Source organism: Sapajus apella, unplaced genomic scaffold (genome assembly GCF_009761245.1).
Source record: "Sapajus apella isolate SASKATOON/1434 unplaced genomic scaffold, GSC_monkey_1.0 scaffold1, whole genome shotgun sequence".
In the NCBI taxonomy this organism is placed as follows: domain Eukaryota; kingdom Metazoa; phylum Chordata; class Mammalia; order Primates; family Cebidae; genus Sapajus; species Sapajus apella.
In genome coordinates, this window is record NW_022436941.1 from 44,609,489 (window position 1) to 44,632,362 (window position 22,874).

General features: G+C 38.7%; 1 protein-coding gene across 5 annotated transcripts; it reads right to left on the bottom strand.

Annotated features, from left to right (window-relative positions):
- Positions 1-9: 9 nt before the first annotated feature.
- Positions 10-17,486, bottom strand: RFESD (Rieske Fe-S domain containing). Of its 5 annotated transcripts, none has more exons than XM_032276093.1 (5): positions 17,401-17,486; positions 5,048-5,170; positions 4,029-4,204; positions 3,898-3,932; positions 10-2,256 (listed from the first exon to the last, which is right to left on the bottom strand). In XM_032276093.1, the coding sequence occupies exons 2-5, from the start codon at positions 5,119-5,121 to the stop codon at positions 1,993-1,995; spliced, it is 549 nt and encodes a 182-aa protein (XP_032131984.1). In that variant the 5' UTR covers positions 5,122-5,170; positions 17,401-17,486; the 3' UTR covers positions 10-1,992. The 5 variants fall into 5 exon arrangements, with proteins under 5 accessions (XP_032131984.1, XP_032132011.1, XP_032131994.1 ...); XM_032276120.1 differs by lacking the exon at positions 17,401-17,486 and adding an exon at positions 5,903-7,254 and having other exon boundaries at positions 5,048-5,145; XM_032276103.1 differs by lacking the exon at positions 5,048-5,170.
- Positions 17,487-22,874: the final 5,388 nt, after the last annotated feature.

The following is a 22,874-nucleotide window of genomic DNA, read 5'->3' on the forward strand; positions in this document are numbered from 1 at the left end:
CTATCAAAATAAAAGAATATTATTTTTTATATACAGCCTGCAGAGTTTGAGTCTGCCTATTATTTTATAAATCATGGAAGGATTTGCAATTCATAGATGCCATAAATTTATAAAACAAAGTATTATTTACAAATGTGATGAGAAGATTTCTGTATATGAAGACAGGACATGATATGATTTTTTTTATTTCTAGATTTAGAGATACAAATTTAGAATGAAAATTCAAGTGCACATTACTCACTATTGCCAGTGGCTTTTGTGAGAAGATATTTCTGTAATTATTCCTGCAAACCAGGGCTACAGTTTTTGGCTGCAGAAAGTACTTTGATTTCTTCTATACACTTTCCATTCTGGACACGTGTTAAGACCTGAGTGAGCATTGAAGGATTATCACATGATCGAATCCTTCTGGGATGAAGGATTAGAAACCTTCCTGAGAGATAGGACATTTTCTGTACTTAGTGAGTAGCTGCTACCATAAACAGTATCTATACAAAGCCCAAGTCTGGCTCATTGGTTGTCTGAGAAATGAGGACCAAGTGCTACTTATGCTACCCATACTCCAACAGAAAAGGAAGTGTGATAATATGTAGCAAAGGTCCCTGTAAGCAGAGTCTTTACCATACAGACCTTATTCATTTACTACTTTTATAATAACCAAGGGAAAGAGTCCAGGTGGGCTCCTTAGAATGTTAAGTATTACGTTTAGATTCTTATTTTAATTCCATTCCACTAAAAATATTACTGTTCTTTGAGACTAGGTTCCAATCTTGACAAACAGTTCTTTTCACTCTGAATTCATCGTCTACTCATTTTAGCTATTTCTTGTCCCAAATAATGGTGATTTTTGCATGAACACCGACCATGCAAAAATTACCACTATGTGCTGCTGATTTTTATGGTGGATGCTCGGGGCATTATTTTAAATACATAACAACCAGTATAATAGCACCAGGCAACAGAACAGTACTTACCACAGATAACTGACATGAGAAAACCAGGGTGAACCAACTGAACATCAGCCTTGCCTGGGAACTCCAAGGAATAGAACCCTAGATTTCCTCTCTAAAACATTTATAGGAAACACTTAGTTGTGCATATATTCACAAAGTTCTAAAAAAAAATTGAAAACCTTTATTTGAAAATTTCATATAGGCATTCAAAGTACACTGGCTCATTGAATAGGAGACTTTACATTTCCAATGGCTCAGCAGCAGCTGTGTGTGGCTTCCTTATTTCAAGATCTGCCTTGATCATAGAGAAACTAACCCAAGGTTTATTTGGTTTTAATGTCTAGCACAGTGGTTAAGTTTCTTATTTTCAAGTTTGGCAGGTAAACTTAGCTCATTTGTGGAGGCATTTTTTAAGTATAAAGAGTCTGCTATATTATTTGGGAGAATTGTACAGTCCAGATTTGAACATTTCAATGTATTTAAAATTTACCCAAAAATATAAAAATAACAATCAAATAGGAGAGGTAGGGAATCCACAGAGGTATAAATAAAAAAAGAATAGAAGAATGCTAATAACTGTTAGAGCTGAGTGATGGAAGTTCATTATATATTCTGTTTACTTTGTATATATTAAAACTTTTCCAGAAGAAAGTCTACTATGTCAAACAGGGATTTTTTCCTATTTTAAAAATTAAATTTTTTAAATTAAAAATTTTTTTCTGACTAAACATTAATTTTTACATATTATTTATTTTGTTTACTACAAATTTATTTTCATCCTTCTTAAACAGAACATCCCAAACCTATAACCTTCAGCTTCTAATTAATCCAGAGGATTAGACAAAATGTATTCTATTGATCCTGATGATAATCCTTACATCATACTAAGTATGTATGCTCTTTAACCTCTCAAATTTACATAATTTTTAAATTGTTCTGCCTACAGTGAAAAATATCATCACCTTTAAAACTAAAGCAGAGTTATTCTAAAAATGTTTTTAAGCATACACAATATTTTTCATTGCTACATATTTTTTGTTCAGGAAGAACTCTTAATTACTTTGAAGTCTCCAGTGGCATAAAAATCAGAGTCACACTTAAAAGGTTCATTAGAAAGAGTCACATAAATATTCCCATTGTCTACTGTCACTGTATGAATCCTTTGCTTTATTCCTTTGGAGCACCACTTGGGTTTTGCTGATGGATCTTTAGGGTTTATAGACTGGTACAGACTTTCTCCTGTTGCCAAAGTAATTTTGTATTTATGCCAGGGGCAAACTATACATGGTCGTCCATCAAAATCCTGGGGAAGAAAATAACTCATTAAAATTCTGACATGTCAAACATTCTTGATACACCATAGACTCTGAACAGAATCTGCTGCAAAAGAACCAGGTTAAAAAACAGGTTAGCTTCTCTTTCTTCCTCCTATTTACAAATTATTCAGCATAAAGCAGACCCTAATCTGAGAAGAGTCATCAAGCTCTTTTACAGTTGATTAGAAAGGCAGTTAGAGCTCTATCAGAAGACTGACATGCTCAGGCAACTATACCATGTGACTGCAGCTGTGCTGTTATCTATTAGGTGTTTATGTGCCTCCTTGACAGAAATGGGGCAAGGACGTCAAGTGCTTCTATAGGAATTTTCATTAGCTGCTAGAAGAATTGTAAGGTCTAGATATAAATTCTAAAGGAGTTACTAAAGGCATGAGTGCATATGATAATAGAAGAGCAATTTGTGATCCAAGGTAGTTAACTCCCAACTTTTTAACTGTCTTGGTGAAGTGCTTCTTAAACTTTAAAAAACATGGGAATCACCTGGATCTTGTTTAAATGCATGCCTCTCTGTTTAAATGCAGTAGCTCTAAGGGGTTGGGGTGACAAGATTCTGAATGTCCAAGAAGCTTCCATGTGACACCAAAGTTGCTGGTCTATGGACAACACTCTGGACTGAAACTGGGAAAAATTCTATGAAACTATTATCAGCTTACAAACATAAGTGGGTGCTTTCATTTTCCCCTCTACCACCAAAAGTGCAGGAATACTGATTTGTACTTTCATAAAACTGTCAGCATTCACATTTTCATAATTTAAACACACATATGTGGCCTTGGACAATGGGAAAAATAGAAAAAATAAACACACATATGTTCTTTAACATGAGGACAGGTATGTACACTCATCAAGTGTAGAGAGTGTGGAATGCTAAGTTCAAGCTTGTACTTTGCATCAGTTAGAGAGAGACCAATTTCATAAAGTAAGAAACAAGAAATTAGATGACTAGTTTTGGAATCCAAGGAAGCAAAGAAAATTTCCCCTATTCCTCCTCAGGTAAGACTTCAAAGTGTGGTTTACTTCTTTAAAAATATATTTATACTGCATATTTTTGTTATATTATAAAAGTAATATATACTCATTGTAAAAGATTCAAATTATGCAGAATGTATAAAGTAAAAGGTGAATATTCTTTTTGATTAAAAAATGGGATCTCATAAGAACTATTCTTATGACTTGCTTTTTTCAGCCATAAATACATATATTCACATCTCTCCATACTCATACAGACCTTCCTCATTAATTTAATGATTGCATGACACAGTTATTCCATAGCATGGCTGTATCATAATTTAGTTAACCAATTTTCTATTGTTAAAACATTTAGGTTGCCTTCAATTATTCATTATAATAAATAATGCTACAATGAATCATTCCTATAAAAATACTTGAACATCTGTACAATTATGGCCATAGAATATAGAGTATAATTGCTAGGTCAAAGGATATGCATATTTTTCATATTTATCTTATGAATTCCCAGAATACTTGAAATTATATTGAAAGCAGTAAAATGTAGCTCAAACCAATTTTAAGTTATTTCTGAATAAAGAATGAGATAAGAATATAAATAGGAAACATCTGAATTTGCTGAAAATAATTTTACATACCTCTATATCTCCCAAATGTAAAGGTCCTCCTGAGTCTGAAAAGGAATTGAATATTACATGTAGTCACTAAAAAAATGAAATTTTTATACTTTTATGGTTTAAAATTTTACAAATGAAAAATAAAATCTTACGGTAACAGCGAATATCCATGGCATGATATTCTCCCCTGTGGTAGAAAATGACCACTTCTCTATCATGGACAACAGCTGTCATTCTTTCAGATTTTTTAATGTCATCTTCTCTGCCAACACAGACAGAAGAACCTTCCCTCTCTTCAGGATCTTGTGCAGAGCCATCAAGATTCATGCTAGTTGAACATAAAGAAGGAAAGTTGCAAGAAGTATTCACTAATTTGGTTCCAACTTAATAAAGATAATCTTAAGAGTGAATAGTTTGAACTTTTCAAGATTAATGCAGGCACTTTCTGTAGCTATATAAAACATTTATAAATACTGGGTTATTATTATTTTGAAACAGAGTCTCACTCTGACATCCAGGCTGGGGTGCAGTGGCATGATCTTGGCCCACTGCAACGTCCGCACCCGGGTTCAAGGGATTCTCCTGCCTCAGCCTCCCAAGTAGCTAGGATTACAGGGGCCCACCACCATACCTGGCTAATTTTTATATTTTTAGTAAAGACAGGGTTTTGTTGTATTGGCTAGACTAGTCTCAATCTCCTGACCCCAAGTGATCTGCCCACCTCAGCCTCCCAGTACTGGGATTACAGATGTGAGCCACCACGCCTGGTCATGAATACAGGATTATATTAAACAGGTAGTCATTACTTTGGGTTAGAGACTCTTAAAGACTGCCAAAATTAGGAAGGATTCCTCACTCTGAGGACAGAGTTTTGTTAGATTCATTTCAAGGTCAAGAAGAAAATTTCAGAACTTGTAAAACACAGAGATTTAGATTCCTCTATGCCTTTATTTCCTATCAAATTCAACACTAAACAACATTCAGTTATTATCTGCATTGTTTTCAGCCTTCTGCTGATGGCAGGATTCTCTGTCTGAGCAGTCTTCAGCCCCCTGGCTAAGGTGGTCCACTTGGTTTTGCCTAGAGTACACAGCTGGCTCTTACAGGCACAACCAGCTAGCTATTACAGCAAGAAAGGATGGGTATGAATGAAAACCTTTTGTTTTCTTACCTCAGATAAAAACTGGTCACTGAGATGACAGTTGAGCTGAAATGCCAAAAATGCAAATGAACTAGGCTTGACATCAGCTGGGGGAAGAGAATTTCATACTGAAGGAATAGCAAATACAAAAGCCTGAAGGAAGGAAAAGCCCTCGTTAAAGTGTTCCAGATTGGAACACAATGAGCAAGACTGGTAAACAGGCAGGAGCCAGGTTGTGCAATGTTGTGTATGGATTTTACTCTAAGAGCAGAGGGAAGCCACTAAAGAGTGTAAAGCAGGAAAGTGTGACTTGATTTCTTTTTGGAAGAATGCCCCAGCTCTGTGGACAATGCATTGTAGTAGAACAACAATGGATGCACAAAAATCAGAAAGCTACTGCAGTGGTCCATGAGAAAGATGGTGGCTTGCCACAGGGTGTTGATTCCACAGGGGAGAAAAAGTAATAGTAACAGTAGCAGTAGTAGCTACAATTATATTGTGTTAACTACGTGCCAGGTATTTAATCCCCCATGTTACCAAAAAGGTATTATTATTTTAATTTTACAGTACAGAGAAGGTGGGTTGATGAACTAGAATGAAGATGCTACAGAAAAATAAATAAAGATGACTCCCAGGTTTTAGGTTTGTGCAGCTAGGTGAACTGTAGTGCCAAAGACTGGGAGTATAAAGGCCAAGAAATGACTGGTATTTTTACAGGATGAAAAATCAAGAGCTATATACATTTTGCACATATTGAGTTTAAGGTATCTCAGAGACATCCAAGTAGAGATATCAAGTCAGCAACCAGATATAAGAGACTAGAGTCAAGAATTTCTAGAGAGAAAAGTTTGGGAGTTTTCATGTTATAGAATTCTATGTACTCACTTGGAGAGGAATTGTAGATAAGGAAGAAGGTCTAAGACAATTCCTGAAGCACTTCAACATTTAGAGGTCATATGGAAGAGAGGTTGTAGAGAGGCAAGACCATTAGAGTGTCCAATCTATTCCAAATCAAATGAAATTCATTCACTACTTTCTTCTCTATCCTGTATTCTCCTTGAATTGCAAATAGGTAGTAACCTAGAAAAAAAATGCAGGCAATAAGGTCAGATAAATTCCAATGCTGGTCACCTCTGTGTACTAAACAATAAATAATACATGAAGAAAACTCGAGGTTCCTAGGAAACTGTCCTGAAACTTTGATTGTTCTATAAAGAGCTGGGCCTACCCTATACCCTTTTCTTTGTAAATTCACTTACTCCCTATATATTCACCCTCCTAGAAATCAAATACTGATGAGTATCCAAGTAACAGTTTATATTCAGAATATAACAATTACTACTCTCTTTTCCCTGTATTTCTAAAGTTTGTCTCCTATTCTACTCTTTAATATCCTTTTGGCTAAATACAGAAATTAAAAAGTGGGAAAAAATCAAGGCTAAGATATATCTCAGTATTATTTTTAGGAACAGGCTTAAGGGCTATAGGTTTAATCCTGTCTTTGAATCAAAATAATGACTCAGGCCAGTGGCTCACACCTGAAATCCCAGCACTTTGGGAGGCCAGGGTGGGAAGATCACTTGCCAGGGATTCAAGACCAGCCTAGGCAACATACTGAGACCCAGCTCTACAAAAAAATGTTTTTAATAAATTAGCCAGGCGGAGTGGTAGTTGCCTGTAGTGTTGGCTACTTGGGAGGCTAAGGCAGGAGGATCACTTGAGCCCAGGAGTTTGAGGCTTCAGTGCGCTATGATCACACCACTACACTCCGGCCTGGACAACAGAGTGAGACCCTGTCTCTAAAAATATTATTTTTAAAAAGAAGTTTGCTATGGAAGGCTCAAGATATTAAACGCACACTTGTCCACAAATATTTAACAAAATTACAAATCAGATGTCAACTCCAAATAAATATTCTAACTGTAGGAAGATACTTCATTGTCCATACCCTCTTCAAATATAGTAATATTGTAGTATTTCACAGGAAGTTAAAGAGGATGATAATGTACCTTTCCTTGATCAATAGGAATCTGCATTTTAATTCCACTCAATTTTAGGTTACCATCTTACATAGAAACACATATGTCCAACTTCTTTAAAGAAGGCATTTGGAAGATGGCCGAATGGGAACAGCTCTGGAGGGCAGTTCCCAGCGACAACACCACAGAGGGTGAGTGAACACCACATTTCCAAATGAGTTATTACTGCCCACAGACCAGGAGACTACTAGGCTGAAAAGCGCCATGAGTTTCCAGCATGGCTGTTTCAGCTGGCGCAGGGGGTCTCCACACAAAAACTCACACAAATCTGGGCAGCTGTTTCAACTGGCACCTAGAATGCCTAAGAGACAGAGTCGCCCATTCAACTGTAAAAAAGGGGGCTGAAACAGGGAGCCAGGTGATCTGGCTCGGTGGGTCCCACCCCCACAAAGACCAGCAATCTGAAATGCTCTGGATTAAGAGTTTTGCAGCAAGCACAGCTGGACCCAGGACGGTCTAGCTTTGTTGGGAGAAGGGCATCCGCCACTACCAAGGCAGTCCACCATTACCATGGCAGTCCACCATTACAGAGGCAGTCTGCCATTACTGAAGCAGACTGCTGTTACTGAGGCAGTTCTAACTATACCTCTATAAACAAAATCACAAGAAGTTCACACAGCAGCTGGGCAGAGCCCACGGCAGCTCAGCAATGCCTCTACTGGCAGACTGTGACTAGGCTACCTACTTGCTGGGCAGGGCAGCTCTGAAAAACGGTAGCAGCACATCAGGAAATTATAAATAAAGGTCCACCTTTCCAGGACAGAGCACCTGGGAGAAAAGGCAGTTATGAATTTGCTGCAGCAGACTTAAATGTACCTGCCCAGTAGCACTGAAGAGAACAACAGAACTCCCAGCTCAGCACTTGAGCTCCTATAAGGGACAGACTGTCTCCTCAAGTAGCTCCCTGACCCCCGTATAGCCAGAGTTACCTCATAAAGGAGAGCTCAGGCTGAATCTGGTGGGTATCCTTCTGGGACAACGATAACAGAAGAAGAAACTGGCAGAAACCCTTACTGTTCTGCAGCTGCCCCAGGTGATCCCCAGGCAAGCAGGGTCTGGAGTGGACCTCTAACAGTCCTACAGCAGAGGGGCCTGTTAGGAGGAAAACTAAAAAAACAGAAATAAATAACTTCAACAAAAAGGACATCCACTCAGAGACCTCATCTGAAAGTCACCAACTACAAAGACCACAGGTAGATAAATCTACAGAGATGGGAAGAAACCAGCACAAAAAGGCTGAAAATACCCAAAACCAGAATGCCTCTCCTCCTCTAAGGGATCACAACTCCTCACCAGCAAGGGAACAAAGCTGGATCAGAATGAGTCTAATGAATTGACAGAAACAGGATTCAGAAAGTGGGTAATAACAAACTTCTCTGAGCTAAAAGAACATGTTCTAACCCAATGCAAAGAAACTAAGAAACTTGAAAATACGTTTGACGAAATGCTAACGAGAATAAACAGATTAGAGAAGAAAAAAATGACTTAACGGAGCTGAAAAATACAACACGAGAGCTTCGTGCAGCATACACAAGGTTCAACAGCTAAAGAAGAAAGGATAGCAGAGATTGAAGATCAACTCAAAGAAATAAAATGAGAAGGCAAGATTAGAGAAAAAAGAGTGAAAAGAAATGAAAAAATCCTCCAAGAAATATGGGACTATGCGAAAAGACCTAATCTTCGTTTGATAGGTGTACCTGAATGTGACCGAGAAAGTGAATCCAAGCTGGAAAACACTCTTCAGGATATTATCCAGGAGAACTTCCCCAACATAGCAAGGCATGCCAATTTTGAAGTCTATGAAATACAAAGAACACCATAAAGATATTCTTCAAGAAGAACAACCCCAAGGCACATAATTGTGAGATTCACTAGGGTTGAAATGAAGGAAAAAATGCTAAGGGCAGCCAGAGAGAAAGGTCGGGTTACCCACAAAGGGAAGCCCATCAGAATCACAGCAGAAACCCTACAAGCCAGAAGAGAGTGGGGGCCAATATTCAACATCCTTAAAGAAAACAACTTTCAACCTAGAATTTCACATTCAGCCAAACTAAGCTTCATAAGGGAAGGAGAAATAAAATCCTTTATGAACAAGCAATTGCTGAGAGATTTTGTCATCACCAGGCCTGCCTTACAACAGCTCCTGAAAGAAACACTAACAAAGAAAGTAACAACCAGTACCAGCCACTCCAAAAACATGCCAAATGGTAAAAAGCATCAACACAATGAAGAAACTGTGTCAACTAATGGGCAAAACAACCAGCTAGCATCAAAATGGCAGGATCAAATTCGCACATAACAATATTAACCTTAAATGTAAATGGGCTAAATGCCCCAATCAAAAGACACAGACTGGCAAATTGGATAAAAAGTCAAAAACCGACCGTGTGCTGTATCCAGGAAACCTATCTCATATGCAAGGACACACAAAGGCTCAAAATAAAGGGATGGAGGAAGATTTACCAAACAAATGGAAAGCAAAAAAAAAAAAGCAGGAGTTGCAATCCTAATCTCTGATAAAATAGACTTTAAACCAACAAAGAGACAAAGAAGGGCATTACATAATGGTAAAAGGATCAATGCAACAAGAAGAGCTAATGATCCTCAATATATACACACCCAATACAGGAGCACCCAGATACAGAAAACAAGTTCTTAATGACCTACAAAGAGACTTAGACTCCCACATAATAATATGGGGAATAGTGGGAGACTTTAACACTCCACTGTTAATAGCAGATCAATGAGACAGAAAATTAACAAGAAAAGCCAGGACTTGAACTCAGGTATGGACCAAGCAAACCTAATAGACATATACAGAGCTCTCCACCTCAAATCCACAGAATTTGCATTCTTCTCAGCACCACATCACACCTACTCTAAAATTGATCACATAATTGGAAGTAAATCACTCCTCAACAAATGCAAAAGAATGGAATTCATAACTAACAGTCTCTCAGACCACAGGGCAATCAAATTAGAACTCAGGATTAAGAAACTAACTCAGAACTGCACAACTTCATGGAAACTGAACAACTGGCTATTGAATGTTGACTGGATAAACAATAAAATGAAAGCAGAAATAAAGATGTTCTTTGAAACCAAAGAGAAGGAAGACACAACATACCAGAATCTCTGGGACACATTTAAAGCTGTGTCTAGAGGGAAATATATAGCAATAAATGGCCACATGAGAAGCAAGGAAAGATCTAAAATTGACACTCTATCATCAAAATTGAAAGAGCTAGAGGAGCAAGATAAAAAAAAAAACCTCAAAAGCTAGCAGAAGACAAGAAATAACTAAGATCAGAGCAGAACTGAAGGAGATACAGACAGAAAAAAAACCTTCAAAAAATTAATAAATCCAGGAGCTGGTTTTTTAAAAATATCAACAAAATAGACTGCTAGCCAGATTAATAAAAAAAAAAAAAAAAAAGAGAGAGAAGAAACAAATAGATGCAATAAAAAACAATAAAGGGGATATCACCACTGATTACACAGAAATACAAACTACCATCAGAGATTACTATCAATAGCTCTATGCACACAAACAAGTGAACCTGGAAGAAACAGATAAATTCCTGGACACTTGCACCCTCCCAAGCCTAAACTAGGAAGAAGTCGAAACCCTGAATAGACCAATAACAAGGGCTGAAGTTGAGGCAGCGATTAATAGCCTATCAACCAAAAAAAGCCCAGGTCCAGATGGATTCACAGTCGAATTCTACCAGACATACAAACAGGAGTTGGTACCACTCCTTCTGAAACTATTCTAAACAATCCAAAAAGAGGGAATCCTTCCCAAATCATTTTATGAGACCAACATCATCCTGACACCAAAACTAGGCAGAGACTCAAGAAAAGAAAACTTCAGGCCACTACCCATGGTGAACATAGATACAAAAAATCTTCAATAAAATACTGGCAAACCAATTGCAGCAGCGCATCAAAAAGCTTATCCATCATGATCAAGTAGGCTTCATCCCGGGGATGCAAGGCTGATTCAACATACGCAAGTCTATAAACATAATCCACCACATAAACAGAACCAAACACAAAAACCACATGATTATCGAAATAGATGCAGAGAAGGCCTTCCACAAAATTCAACAGCCCTTTATGCTAAAAGCTCTCAATAAACCAGGTATCGATGGAATGTATCTCAAAATAATAAAAGCTATTTATGACAAACCCACAGCCAATATCATACTGAATGGGCAAAAACTGGAAGAATTCTCTTCGAAATCTGGCACTAGGCAAGGATGTCCTCTCTCACCACTCTTATTCAATATAGTATTGGAAGTTCTAGCCAGAGCTATCAGGCAAGAAAAAGAAATAAAGGGTATTCAATTAGGAAAGGAGGAAGTCAAATTGTCTCTATTTGCAGATGACATGACTGTATATTTAGAAGACCCCATTGTCTCAGCCAAAAATCTCCTGAAACTGATAAGCAACTTCAGGAAAGTCTCAGGATACAAAATCAATGTGCAGAAATCACAAGCATTCCTGTATACCAATAACAGACTTAAAGAGAGCCAAATCAAGAACAAACTGCCATTCACAATTGCTGCAAAGAGAATGAAATACCTAGGAATACAACTGGCAAGGAATGTAAAGGACCTCTTCAAGGTGAACTACAAACCACTGCTCAAGGAAATAAAAGAGGACACAAACAGATGGAAAAACATTCCATGCCCATGGTTAGGAAGAATCAATATCGTGAAAATGGCCATACTGCCCAAAGTAATTTATAGATTCAATGCTATCCCCATCAAGCTACCTATGACCCTCTTCGCAGAACTGAAAAAAAAACATCTTAAACTTCATATGGAACCAAAAGAGAGCCCACACAGCCAAGTCAATTCTAAGCAAAAAGAACAAAGTTGGAAGCATCATGCTACCTGACTTCAAACTATACTACAAGACTACAGTAATCAAAACAGCATGGTACTGGTACCAAAACAGAGATATAGACCAATGGAACAGAACAGAGGCCTCAGAAGGAATGCCACACATCTACAACCATCTGATCTTTGACAAACCTGACAAAAACAAGAAATGGTGAAAGGATTCCCTGTTTAATAAATGGTGTTGGGAAAACTGGCTAGCCATGTGCAGAAAGCAGAAACTGGACCCCTTTCTGACACCTTACACTAAAATTAACTCTAGATGGATTAAAGACTTAAACATAAGGCCTAACACCATAAAAACCCAAGAAGAAAACCTAGGCAATACCATTCAGAACATAGGCATAGGCAAGGATTTCATGACTAAAACACCAAAAGCATTGGCAACAAAAGCCAAAATAGACAAATGGGATATAATTAAACTCCAGAGCTTCTGTATAGCAAAAGAAACAATCATTAGAGTGAACTGGCAACCAACAGAATAGGAAAAAATTTTTGCAATCTAGCCATCTCACACAGGGTTAATATCTAGAATCTACAAGGAACTAAAACAGATTTATAAGAAATAAACAAACTCATTCAAAAGTGGGCAAACGACATGAACAGACACTTTTCAAAAGAAGACATTTATGAGGTCAACAAACATATGAAAAAATGCTCATCATCAATGGTCATTAGAGAAATAAAAATCAAAATCACATTGAGATACCATCTCACGCCAGTTAGAAGGTGATCATTAAAAAATCAGGAGACAACAGATGCTAGAGAGGATGTGGAGAAATAGAAACACTTGTACACTGTTGGTGGTAGTGTAAATTAGTTCAACCATTGTGGAAGACAGTGTGGTGATTCCTCAAGGACCTAGAAATAGAAATACCATTTGACCCAGCAATCCCATTACTGGGTATATAGCCAAAGGATTATAAATCATTCTATTGTAAAGACACACGCACACGTATGTTCATTATGGCACTGTTTACAATAGCAAAGACTTAGAACCAACCCAAATGCCCATCGATGATAGACTGCACAAGGAAAATGTGGCACATAAACACCAAGGAATACTATGCAGACACAAAAAATGATGAGTTCATGTCCTTTGTAGGGACATGGATGAATCTTGAAACCATCATTCTCAGCAAACTGACACAAGAACAGAAAAAAAAACACCACATGTTCTCACTCATAAGTGGGTGTTGAACAACGAGAACACATGGACACAGGGAGGGGAGCATCACACACTGGGGTCTGTTGTAGGGGAACAGGGGAGGGACAGCTGGGGTAGGGAGGTCGGGGAGGGATAACAGGGGGAAAAATACCAGATATAGGTGACGGGGGATGGAGGCAGCAAACCACATTGCCATGTATGTACCTATGCAACAATCCTGCATGTTTTGCACATGTACCCCAGAACCTAAAGTGTAATAATATATATATATATATAAATAATAAAATAAAATTAAAAAAGAAGTCATTTGTACCTCGTGTACCTAGCTTAGAATGGTTACACACTATGGGCCAATCCCTTCCCAAAAAATGGGAAAATGTTTTCATGGAAGTACCAACTGACTTCAGACCTTCTACGGAGAATAAATATTGCTCTAAATATTTATTTAATTCTGTATAACTGATTGGAAGTTTTAAAATGTTAACAGATAAAGAACATGGTTCATTTAAAAAGTAAGTTTATAAAACAAGAATTATTAAGAGTAAAATCTCTGTGTTAGTGTTAGGAGTGAACTTTAGAAAAATAGAATTTATAGGTCACTGTTTTGAGAAAAATAGTTCTGAGCCATGTGAAAGACAGATATCAGATATCATCATAAATCTGGGGTACAAAATTGAAGTGTAGGTAGAGAGGCATATGTTTGCATGTTTGTGCATGTGTGCGTGTGTGTTGGTGGGGAGAGACAGGAGCTTTGAATTCAATGTATAAACGAAGGCATTATATACATCAAGCTTGGAAAATTACAGGGATGTCAAATTTTGTACTCTGAAGTTTGTATTTTTAATTCTTGCTTTAACAATTTCTTTTAAAAAGGGGAGAAGGTAGAAAAGCAATACACATGCTATTTTTAAAAATTATCTCACAATAAAAAGCCAAAGTTTATTATTTTAAAGCAAAGGCAAAGAGGACCATGGCCACAACTTTCTGGATTAGCTCTGGCTGATAGGAAGCTGGAATACTATCTCTGAATTGTCATCTGGTTTTATTTGATTTCGGCAGGTACTCAAAGAACACAAATTGCTCAGGTGGTAGTATTTACCTTCAGAGTTGGGCATGCAGCCTTCATCACATTTTGTGACAGAACAGAGGAGTAATTATAAGAAAAATGGGAACAGACAAGGGAATGAACTGAAAGAAGGGGAAAGAAGCTAAATAAAATGAAACAAAAGCAATGTGAAATCTGCAACACATATAACTGACAAAGGCTTGAGAATCAACTCCTATAGGCCAGTAAAAAAAGTAACAAATAATCATAGAAAAATGAGCAAAAGACATGAACAAACATTTCACAAATAAAGAAATCTGAATGGCCAGCAATCACATATAAAGACACTCAACCTCATTAATAGGAAAACACAACGGAAATGCAAAGCAAAGCCATTAATGTGATACTTCAGACTTTTCTATCTGCCAGGCTGACAAAAAATTATACCAAGTTTTGGTGAAAATATGGAACTACTAGTGATAACACAAATTATTGCTACCACAGTTTGGCATTAACTAGTAAAGTTAAACACAATAATAATCTCCCACTTTGAGTATATGCCAGAGAAATGTGCACAGGTACACCAGGGAACATACACAAGAACGGTTACAACAGCAAAAAACAAGAACAACACAAAACCCTTCAACAGTGGAACAGATCGTGTACGTTCACTCAATGGAACACTGTACAGCAGTGAAAAATGTATCTCTACATCAAGTTGGATTAATTTCAAAAAACGCAACAGCAAGAGAAAAATTTGAAAAGGAATTCAGAGTATGTTTCCATTTTTATCACAAAAGTGGCAAAACCAGTGTATTATTCATGGATATACATACTATAGGGTAAATATATAAAGAAAAGCAAAGGGATAAGAAACATAAAATATCTTAAATGTCTAAAAATATTTACTTATTTCTTACATTTAAAATTATTCTGTTTTCAAGATTTAAGTTGTATCCTAGTTTATATTTATGTAGCAAACGACCCCAAGCCCAAGAAAAATGGAATAAAATTGTCCTTTCTAGCCTCAGAGAATATGACTGTGCATAGGTCATAAATGAACTATTTGAGAATTTTGTACAGCTAATTTCAAAATTTGGCATCAAAGGAGGTAATAAATAGTTCTTTTTTTTTCCCTCCAGGCAAAAAACAGAAAAGTACTACTATCAAAAAGTAACAGAATACAAGAGATGAAGTATAACAACAAAAGTGAACTACATTTTCCCAACTCCCAAATAAATGAGAACCAAATGCAGGCCTTTCTCAAATGTGAGTCTCTTCAAACTCCTAGTCTTTGCAGGGTTTTGCCTTCAACCCGAAAAGCTGTGGTGAACTTTGAAGGGGCTGATAAAGGAGCAGAGAAGACTGGGGCTAAGTGATAAAGGTTTCAGAGAACTATGATTATGGCCTTGCTTTTTACTTAGAAAAGTACTATTTTATATGTCAAATAATAGTTTCCTCTACCATAAATGACACTATTTATAATATCGGATGACTTTTTACATTTAACACCCATATTATTAATACTGTGAATATCATGATCCATTGAGACAACAGTAAAAGTCCATGTGTTCACCTTAATTATTATTTTGATGAACTATTCATAAACTCCCAATATATTTCTTCTATTTTAAGTGTACTTTAAGTTAGTAGAATCTTAAGTGAATGAAACAGAAAATCAAAGGACTCATCCACTTTGGGGGCTACAGGAAAACTTCCCTTTGAAAAATTGAGTTGTTTTCCATGTTCTCTTTGAGAAAAATTTTTCGCTTGTCCCTAAAATTGGTTTCTAAAGGTGCTAACTCCATATAAAATTACAAATTAACTAAATGCATACTCGGTCACTATTAGATCCCTTTCCAACATGGGGAATAAATATAAGTTGAATTTTTAAAAATATTTAGTGTAACTCAAATTTCCATAAGACATTGGAGATAAAAGCGACATGAAGTGAAAAGCACTTACTTGTCAGTGCTCTCAAGCCATGACTAAGGTGCTTTTACTAAGTCTGGGTATTTTGCCTACACATTATCAGAATGTTTATCTCAAGTATGACACCCTTGCTTTTAGGTTCAGGGGAGAGATATGCCTTAGTTTTGGTATCTCTCTGAATGGCAGAATAAAAATAGATAAAACTAGCTGTCCTTCAGTAAGTGCCCACTGCTTGGACGTTTTGAATATAATTTCATTAATTTTCACAAAACCGGTAAGGAGCAGGCATTAGTTTTATTCAGGCAGCACCCACAGATTTGTAAAAACATGTAACTTGCAAGTAAACTATCCTGAAGACACAAAAACCTTTTAGCAAAGCACAGCAAAGATGTATATTGGTGATATATATAGTATTGATATTTATATGTCACCAAAGAAGATGGTACCAAATTAAAAAAAAAAAATTAGGAATGCTAATGTGCAACAGCTATGTTCACGAATGTTTACAACTGAACGCTTGCCCAATAATTTTATATTAAGTCATGTAGCTGCTCTGGAAATCAGCACCATTGTCTGATGTTGAACTGTGATCACGAGTGAGCTACACCTGCGTTTGCATCCCAGTTCTGTGTGACTTGGGGCAAGTTGCTTTACTTCACTGTGCTGCAGTTTCCTTTACTGTGACAAGGGCCCGCCACATAGGGGTGTGGGTAAAGCACATAAATGCTTTAACACACGTCAAATGTTTAGCGCAGGCCTAACCGCAGGAAATACAGCGCGTTCGCTGGCCCCTCTAAGGTCCTTCCAGCTCTGGCAGTTATCCTGTGTAACCCCAAGCTGTGTTTAACATTTTGGTGAAGACGGCCCGCAGTTCTGAGGCTGCACGTGGCTGTCCAGGTGCAGGAAATTCTCGACTACAGACTCCAGGAGACAGTACCTAGGACGGCCGGGGGGCAGCTTCTATAGAGCGCACAAATGCCAACAAAGCTTGTTAGAAACGACCCGCCTGCACCCCTGAGGTGGCGGGCCTCAGATGTGGCCAAACTTTCAAGGTGAACAAGCCCAGTGGATCTCCTGTGCCTGGGCGGAAGCCTTCCTTGGAGGGTTAACCATTAACTAAGGCTGAACCGAAGCCCAGGAGGGCCACAGGCCTCGCAGTTTCCAGGAGCAAACGCCGCGAGATTGCTGCCCGGACACCGCCGGAACGCAGAGTGCAAGCCCCCGGCCCGGACGGAAGCAGCTGGACCCGCGAGCCCCGAGCCCCGCCCCCGCGCGGCGAGAACAGAACTTACTGTTCCCGAGTCCTCGCTCCGCCTCCGCGTGACGCGACTATACCAGCCGGAGCTCCAGCCACGCGCGGCGACTCGACGGGGTGGGGCGAGGCCGTCCACGTGACCTGAGAAGGCCCGCCCCCGGGACCACCTCTATGGCATTGCTGGCGGACCCCTGGCTGATAGAGATCGCTGGCCAACAACGCCCTTCCAGCACCTTCAAACTGGCAGGCCTACTCGTGTGCTTGACAAATGTGGATAGCATCAAGTTTACTTTTTAGGTGTTTGTTCATCTCATTACATTTATTCAAATTTTAGATAGGACCAGCGATTTCACTCAGGAATTTATCCTATAAAAATACTCGCAGAAGGTCGTTGCGAAGCTTGTAATCCATGTTTAAGGATGTTTATTGCAATGAAATAATGAGAATAGCTAAAGTGATAACACGGGGGAATGGTTCAATAAAACACCGTACAGACGTGAATTACTTCCTACCTGTGTACTGTATACTCAAAGGACAGATCCATGATGTAATGAATATTAAAGGCAAAGCATATGTGGTGTGCTCTCTTTAATGTAAACAAAAATTATGTCTTGAAATACAAACATGCAGATATGTACATAAACTTTTTCTCAAAAAATCAAAAGAAACAATAGTGGTTGCTTTGGGAGGAAATGGAGGGTTTTTATTTTCATATTTTGAACTTTGCAATTTTACTTTTTTCTTTTTGTACCTCCCTGAATTGACAACAGCAACAATAAAAAACCCTCATATTTGTGTTCCGAGCTGGGAAACTAGATGAGCCTGATAAGTTTTTAAAAGTTTCCTTAACTACATTCCAATGCGGTGATTCTTAACCCTGGCTATGCCTTAGGGTCGCTTGGGAGTTTTGAAAGGGTCGTAATGCCCAGTCTGCATGCCAGACCAACAAAATAAAATGCATATTTATCTGGGAGGTGGGGAGAGCAGATTCAATATATGTTTTTAACTTCCTGAGTGATTCCAATGTGAACCCAAGGTTGAAGACTGCAACCTGTATATAGGTGACATAGTGATCTCAGGCTCTAGGGTGGCCCAATGAACCTGGGGCAGCTGAAACCCAGGAACTTTGTCCATTTACCTCAGTGTGCTATACAAATACCATTTTTAAAATGAGCCTCAACATGTAAGAAGTTGAACAGCTCAGAATAATTTGCCTCCAGTGCTAGTTTCTGATTCTATTCTCTTCAGTATAGTTTTAGAGTGATCAATAATATTTTATGGGATCATTTCGCTTTTGGCCATTTGTTTCACTGACTCAAACACAAATTATCTAGTTTTGATGTATCACTTATCAAAGAGATAAAATATATTTTGATTTATCATAATTTCCATTTTCTGTTAGTCATCCCAAATGATTTTATTGGCACATGGAAGGTGTTAGCAGTCTCCAACTTGTCATCAAAGGACTAAATAAGGTTTTCCATTTTAGAATTCCTTTTCTGCTTTGGCATATTCCAGACATTAAAAAAGGACACATCTTAGATCCATCCACCTTAAGTTTGATTTTGAATAAACTGAAGACCTCAGTAGTTATGCACATGCACACAAGAAAGATGAAAGAAGAGAAACTTTCTTTTATCTCTACCAAAAGTATTCATATGGTTAGTAATATGAGGTTTGGAAAGCTATAACAGAGGTCAGAATAAATTACCCTTCTCCACTTCCCAAGTGCACACATACACAAAGGCACAAAACCATTCACACACAGGCAGGCACATTAGGTAACAGCAAGAACCCATCCAGTCTATTTGGAAGTCATTATTGTTCAGAGTTAAGTTCATGATTTCTACTGTTATTTTGCCTTTTTTTTTTTCAATAGAACAATGTGAGCAACACTACCACTAAGTTCCACCTGTGGACATCTTGGGGCATGTTCTACCTTTTCCCTTCCTTCATTTGTTTTAGCCTTTCCTTTTCTGTGCTTCTCACTTTGGCCTATTAGTGACACCTAGTGGTACCTGTGGCCAGCTTTTCCCCTGATTTTGGCTCTCAGTATCTTCATGTATGATTTCAAGTGTTCCTTCCACCTTTGTGAGCCTAGTCCCTCTACTGTAAGCATCAGACTGTTTCTAGACATACATTTCAGGCACCAAGACTCTCCTCTTAGAGAGTTAAAAATTTGCCTTCAATCCTAAGCCAAAATCCTAAGCTAGTGAAGACACCTGTGTGCTGCTAGTTTCACTACAGGGAGATTTGAAGGGTATCCACCAATCTGGGTTTCCCTCTCCTTCACACCAGAAAAGGATAATAATACTGCCCTTATGAGGCTCTGGAATTCAGATTACGAGACAGTGAGGGTGGCTCTAAATACCACCTATGTGCTTTTGACTCCTAAATGAATGTCTCGAGACAGAAACGTTTGTTGGGGATACCTACTTGACATTTCCATCGGGCTATTGTGGCCGAAACTGTGGTGTTCACCAAACATCCCATCGACCACCCACATTTTCCAGCTCCACTTACGGTTTGTTGCCGCCACGTGGCCAGTTTTGAACAATGGGCTGTAGACTGAAGCATAGAAAAGCTGAGATGAGCTTTCTCTAGTTGCATCTCTTTATGTCATAAGAATTAACAATATTCTGGATGCTGGAGCCTCCACCAGCCTGGGTCCCTGAGTGACCATGCAAACAGAGAACACATCCCCCCACCAATTCCCTAACTTCCACCAAGCCGTGAAATTCACATTACTTAAGTGAGAAATAAATTTTTATTATGCTAAGTTCCCTGAAATTTTAAGACTTTATTATTATATGATAGTTTAACCTGATAATTCATAGCTATCTCTAATTTCATTATGTTCAAAATTGAAATATTAATTTTCTCCCATAAATCTGCATTTCTTTGTCCTCTCCATCTCTATTAGTGACAACACTGTCCATCTTCAGGCTTAAGGGAGAAATCTGGATGTCTTCCTTGCCTTCTTCCTTTTCCTTACCGCACCCCTTCCTGCCCACCTGCCGCCACCCCATACAGAAGGGAGTTTGCATCACTGACCTGAGACTGCTATCCTTAAAAAGGTCTGCTTGCAAGGTTGGCCTTTGGCTGACATGTGAGAACTTGGCTGGTAAGTAGTCTCCTACTGTTGTACCAAAGCCCTATTAACCTCAGTAGGAAAGGAACCAGGCTCAAGAGACTGAAGAAGAGACCTAGAACCAGCAAACAAAACACAATGTTTTATTAGGTGCTTAGAGAGTCCAGTGGTGGTGGGCTGGGCAGGAAAACTGCAACCGCCTGGAATCGTCATGCAGTTTATATAGTATTTTCATCTAATACCCTCCCCATAACAACATCCGCCCAGCAACCTTCATGTACCCCGAAACTCAGGACCTGAATCCCCTGTATGGCCTATGTTCCACTGGACAGGCCAAGGGCTTAGATGTTTATTACAAAGAATGAATCTCCAGGTTGGCGACCCCCAGATTCCCTAACTCACAACATACACTCAGATGCATCTACCATACAGGGTCATTCTAAGGGTATGCACAAATTATTACCAACAGGTGAGTTTACCTGACACCTACACCTAAACATATGAAGAGTTTTCCCTAAATAATAAAAGTGACTCACTGAGCCTAAACTGTTTGTACAATGTGATATATGCTGATAACTTGCTTTCCTTCCGAGATTCTAGAACTTGGTACCTGCTAGGCAGAGGTGCTTGTGACCAGAACCTAATAAAAACTCTGGCTGCTGAGTCTTGGCCTTTCCTGAGGAAAAACATTGAAAGCATGTTTCTGCATTTCATTTTTGGAAAAAGAATGCAGTCTGTGTGACCCCCTCATAAGAGGGAGAATGCATAGGAATCCTGCACACAAAATCTTCCACGCTCTGCCTGAGTCTTTTTCTTTACAATCCAGCTGTGTATCCTTACTATGTTTCTGTAATAATCTTAGCAACACTGTAATAAGTCCCAGAATCTAGTGAATCTCCAAATGTGAAGGGGTCTTAGGGACCCCTTGATATCCACCCATATCTAATCTAGCACTGAGTCCTGCCAATTCTTCCTAAAATGTATCTGAAATTACACTGCTCCTTACCTTATCTGCTATCACCACCCTGAAGGTGCCATCATCTTTTATTCGTGTTGGACTTCGTGAGGGCTCAATAACACCCTTCTTTTCTGCCTGAGTTTGGAACAAATGGAGAGACACAGAAAAAAGAGATCAAGGTGTAAGCTTTATTTAATTATAAACATCTCAATTGGGATGGCTTAAACATGCAGCCAAAGGGACTAACAGTCTCCTGAATTAAACGTATGTACCAAAACTGTCTTAAAACTGTCCTCTCTAGAGAACCAATTAGATTTGTACCCTCTCTACAGGTACACAAATCTGTAGAAAGAAGAAAGGAGCTAAGCTGAGCATACCAGGAGAAGTGAGAGAAGGCTGGAGATTTGAATAGCTGAAACACTTCTTGTTTCCCCCTGATTTTTATCTTCCTGGTGGAACTCCAAGTCCTGGGTATTAGGCAAATGATACACAGCTGGCCATAAGTGGAGGCGTGGAGAGGAGACTGTGATCAATCAGCAAACGCTGAGTCTGCATTGAGCCTAAGCAAAACACTGGCCATTTGTACCAAGCCAGGCTTAGCAAATCCACACAGAGCTACGTGGGCCCAGCAAAGGCAAACCCCAGAGGGCTGTAGGTGATGGGGCCTCGGGTGCAAGCTGCTGCTCCTTGACCTTGGACAACATTCAGAACATACTCATTTTGCTACGCTGAGTGTAAGCAGAGACAGGGAGGCCACAAAGACCTAGGAAAGCAGGTATAACTAAAGACTAAATTCTATCTTTCAGTACTTTGGCCTTTCAGACCATAGTGGGTAGAGTCAGGTTTGCTGCAGTTAGAGGCAGTGATATTAATGAAACTGAAGCTTCAGATTCCCACACATGCATGGGCCTTTTCCAAGATCCTGAGGTCCCGAGGGACACTAGTAATGTGTTCGCATGGTCATATGCTCTCCCTCTCTCTCTTATCCCTACCCTTCATATATATAATTATATTTAATTTGGTAACAAACACAAAAATACAGAAAAGTGCAGGGAAACTCTATTCCCAAACACCCAGTTGAGAGTATAGTGCCAATCTGATACCCCATCAGTCCCTAATACTTTAGTATGTATTTCCTGCAAATCTGGACATTCTTGTGCATAACCACAATACAACTATAAAAGTCAGGAAGTTAGCACTGACACACTTACTACCATCTAATCCTCAAATTCAGTTCAGAAGCAAGGTTGTGTGTTGAGCTGTCAAGTCTCTAGCCTTTTTCAGTCTGAGACATTTCCTTAGTCTTTCCTTAACACTTGTGATATTGGCATTTTTGAAGATTACAGGCCATTCCTTCTGTAGAATGTCCCTCAATCTGAGTTCGTGTGATGTCTCCTCCTGATGAGATTCAGGTAATGAAAGCACATCACAGAGATTGGACTTTGTGCCTCTGTAGGCTCCC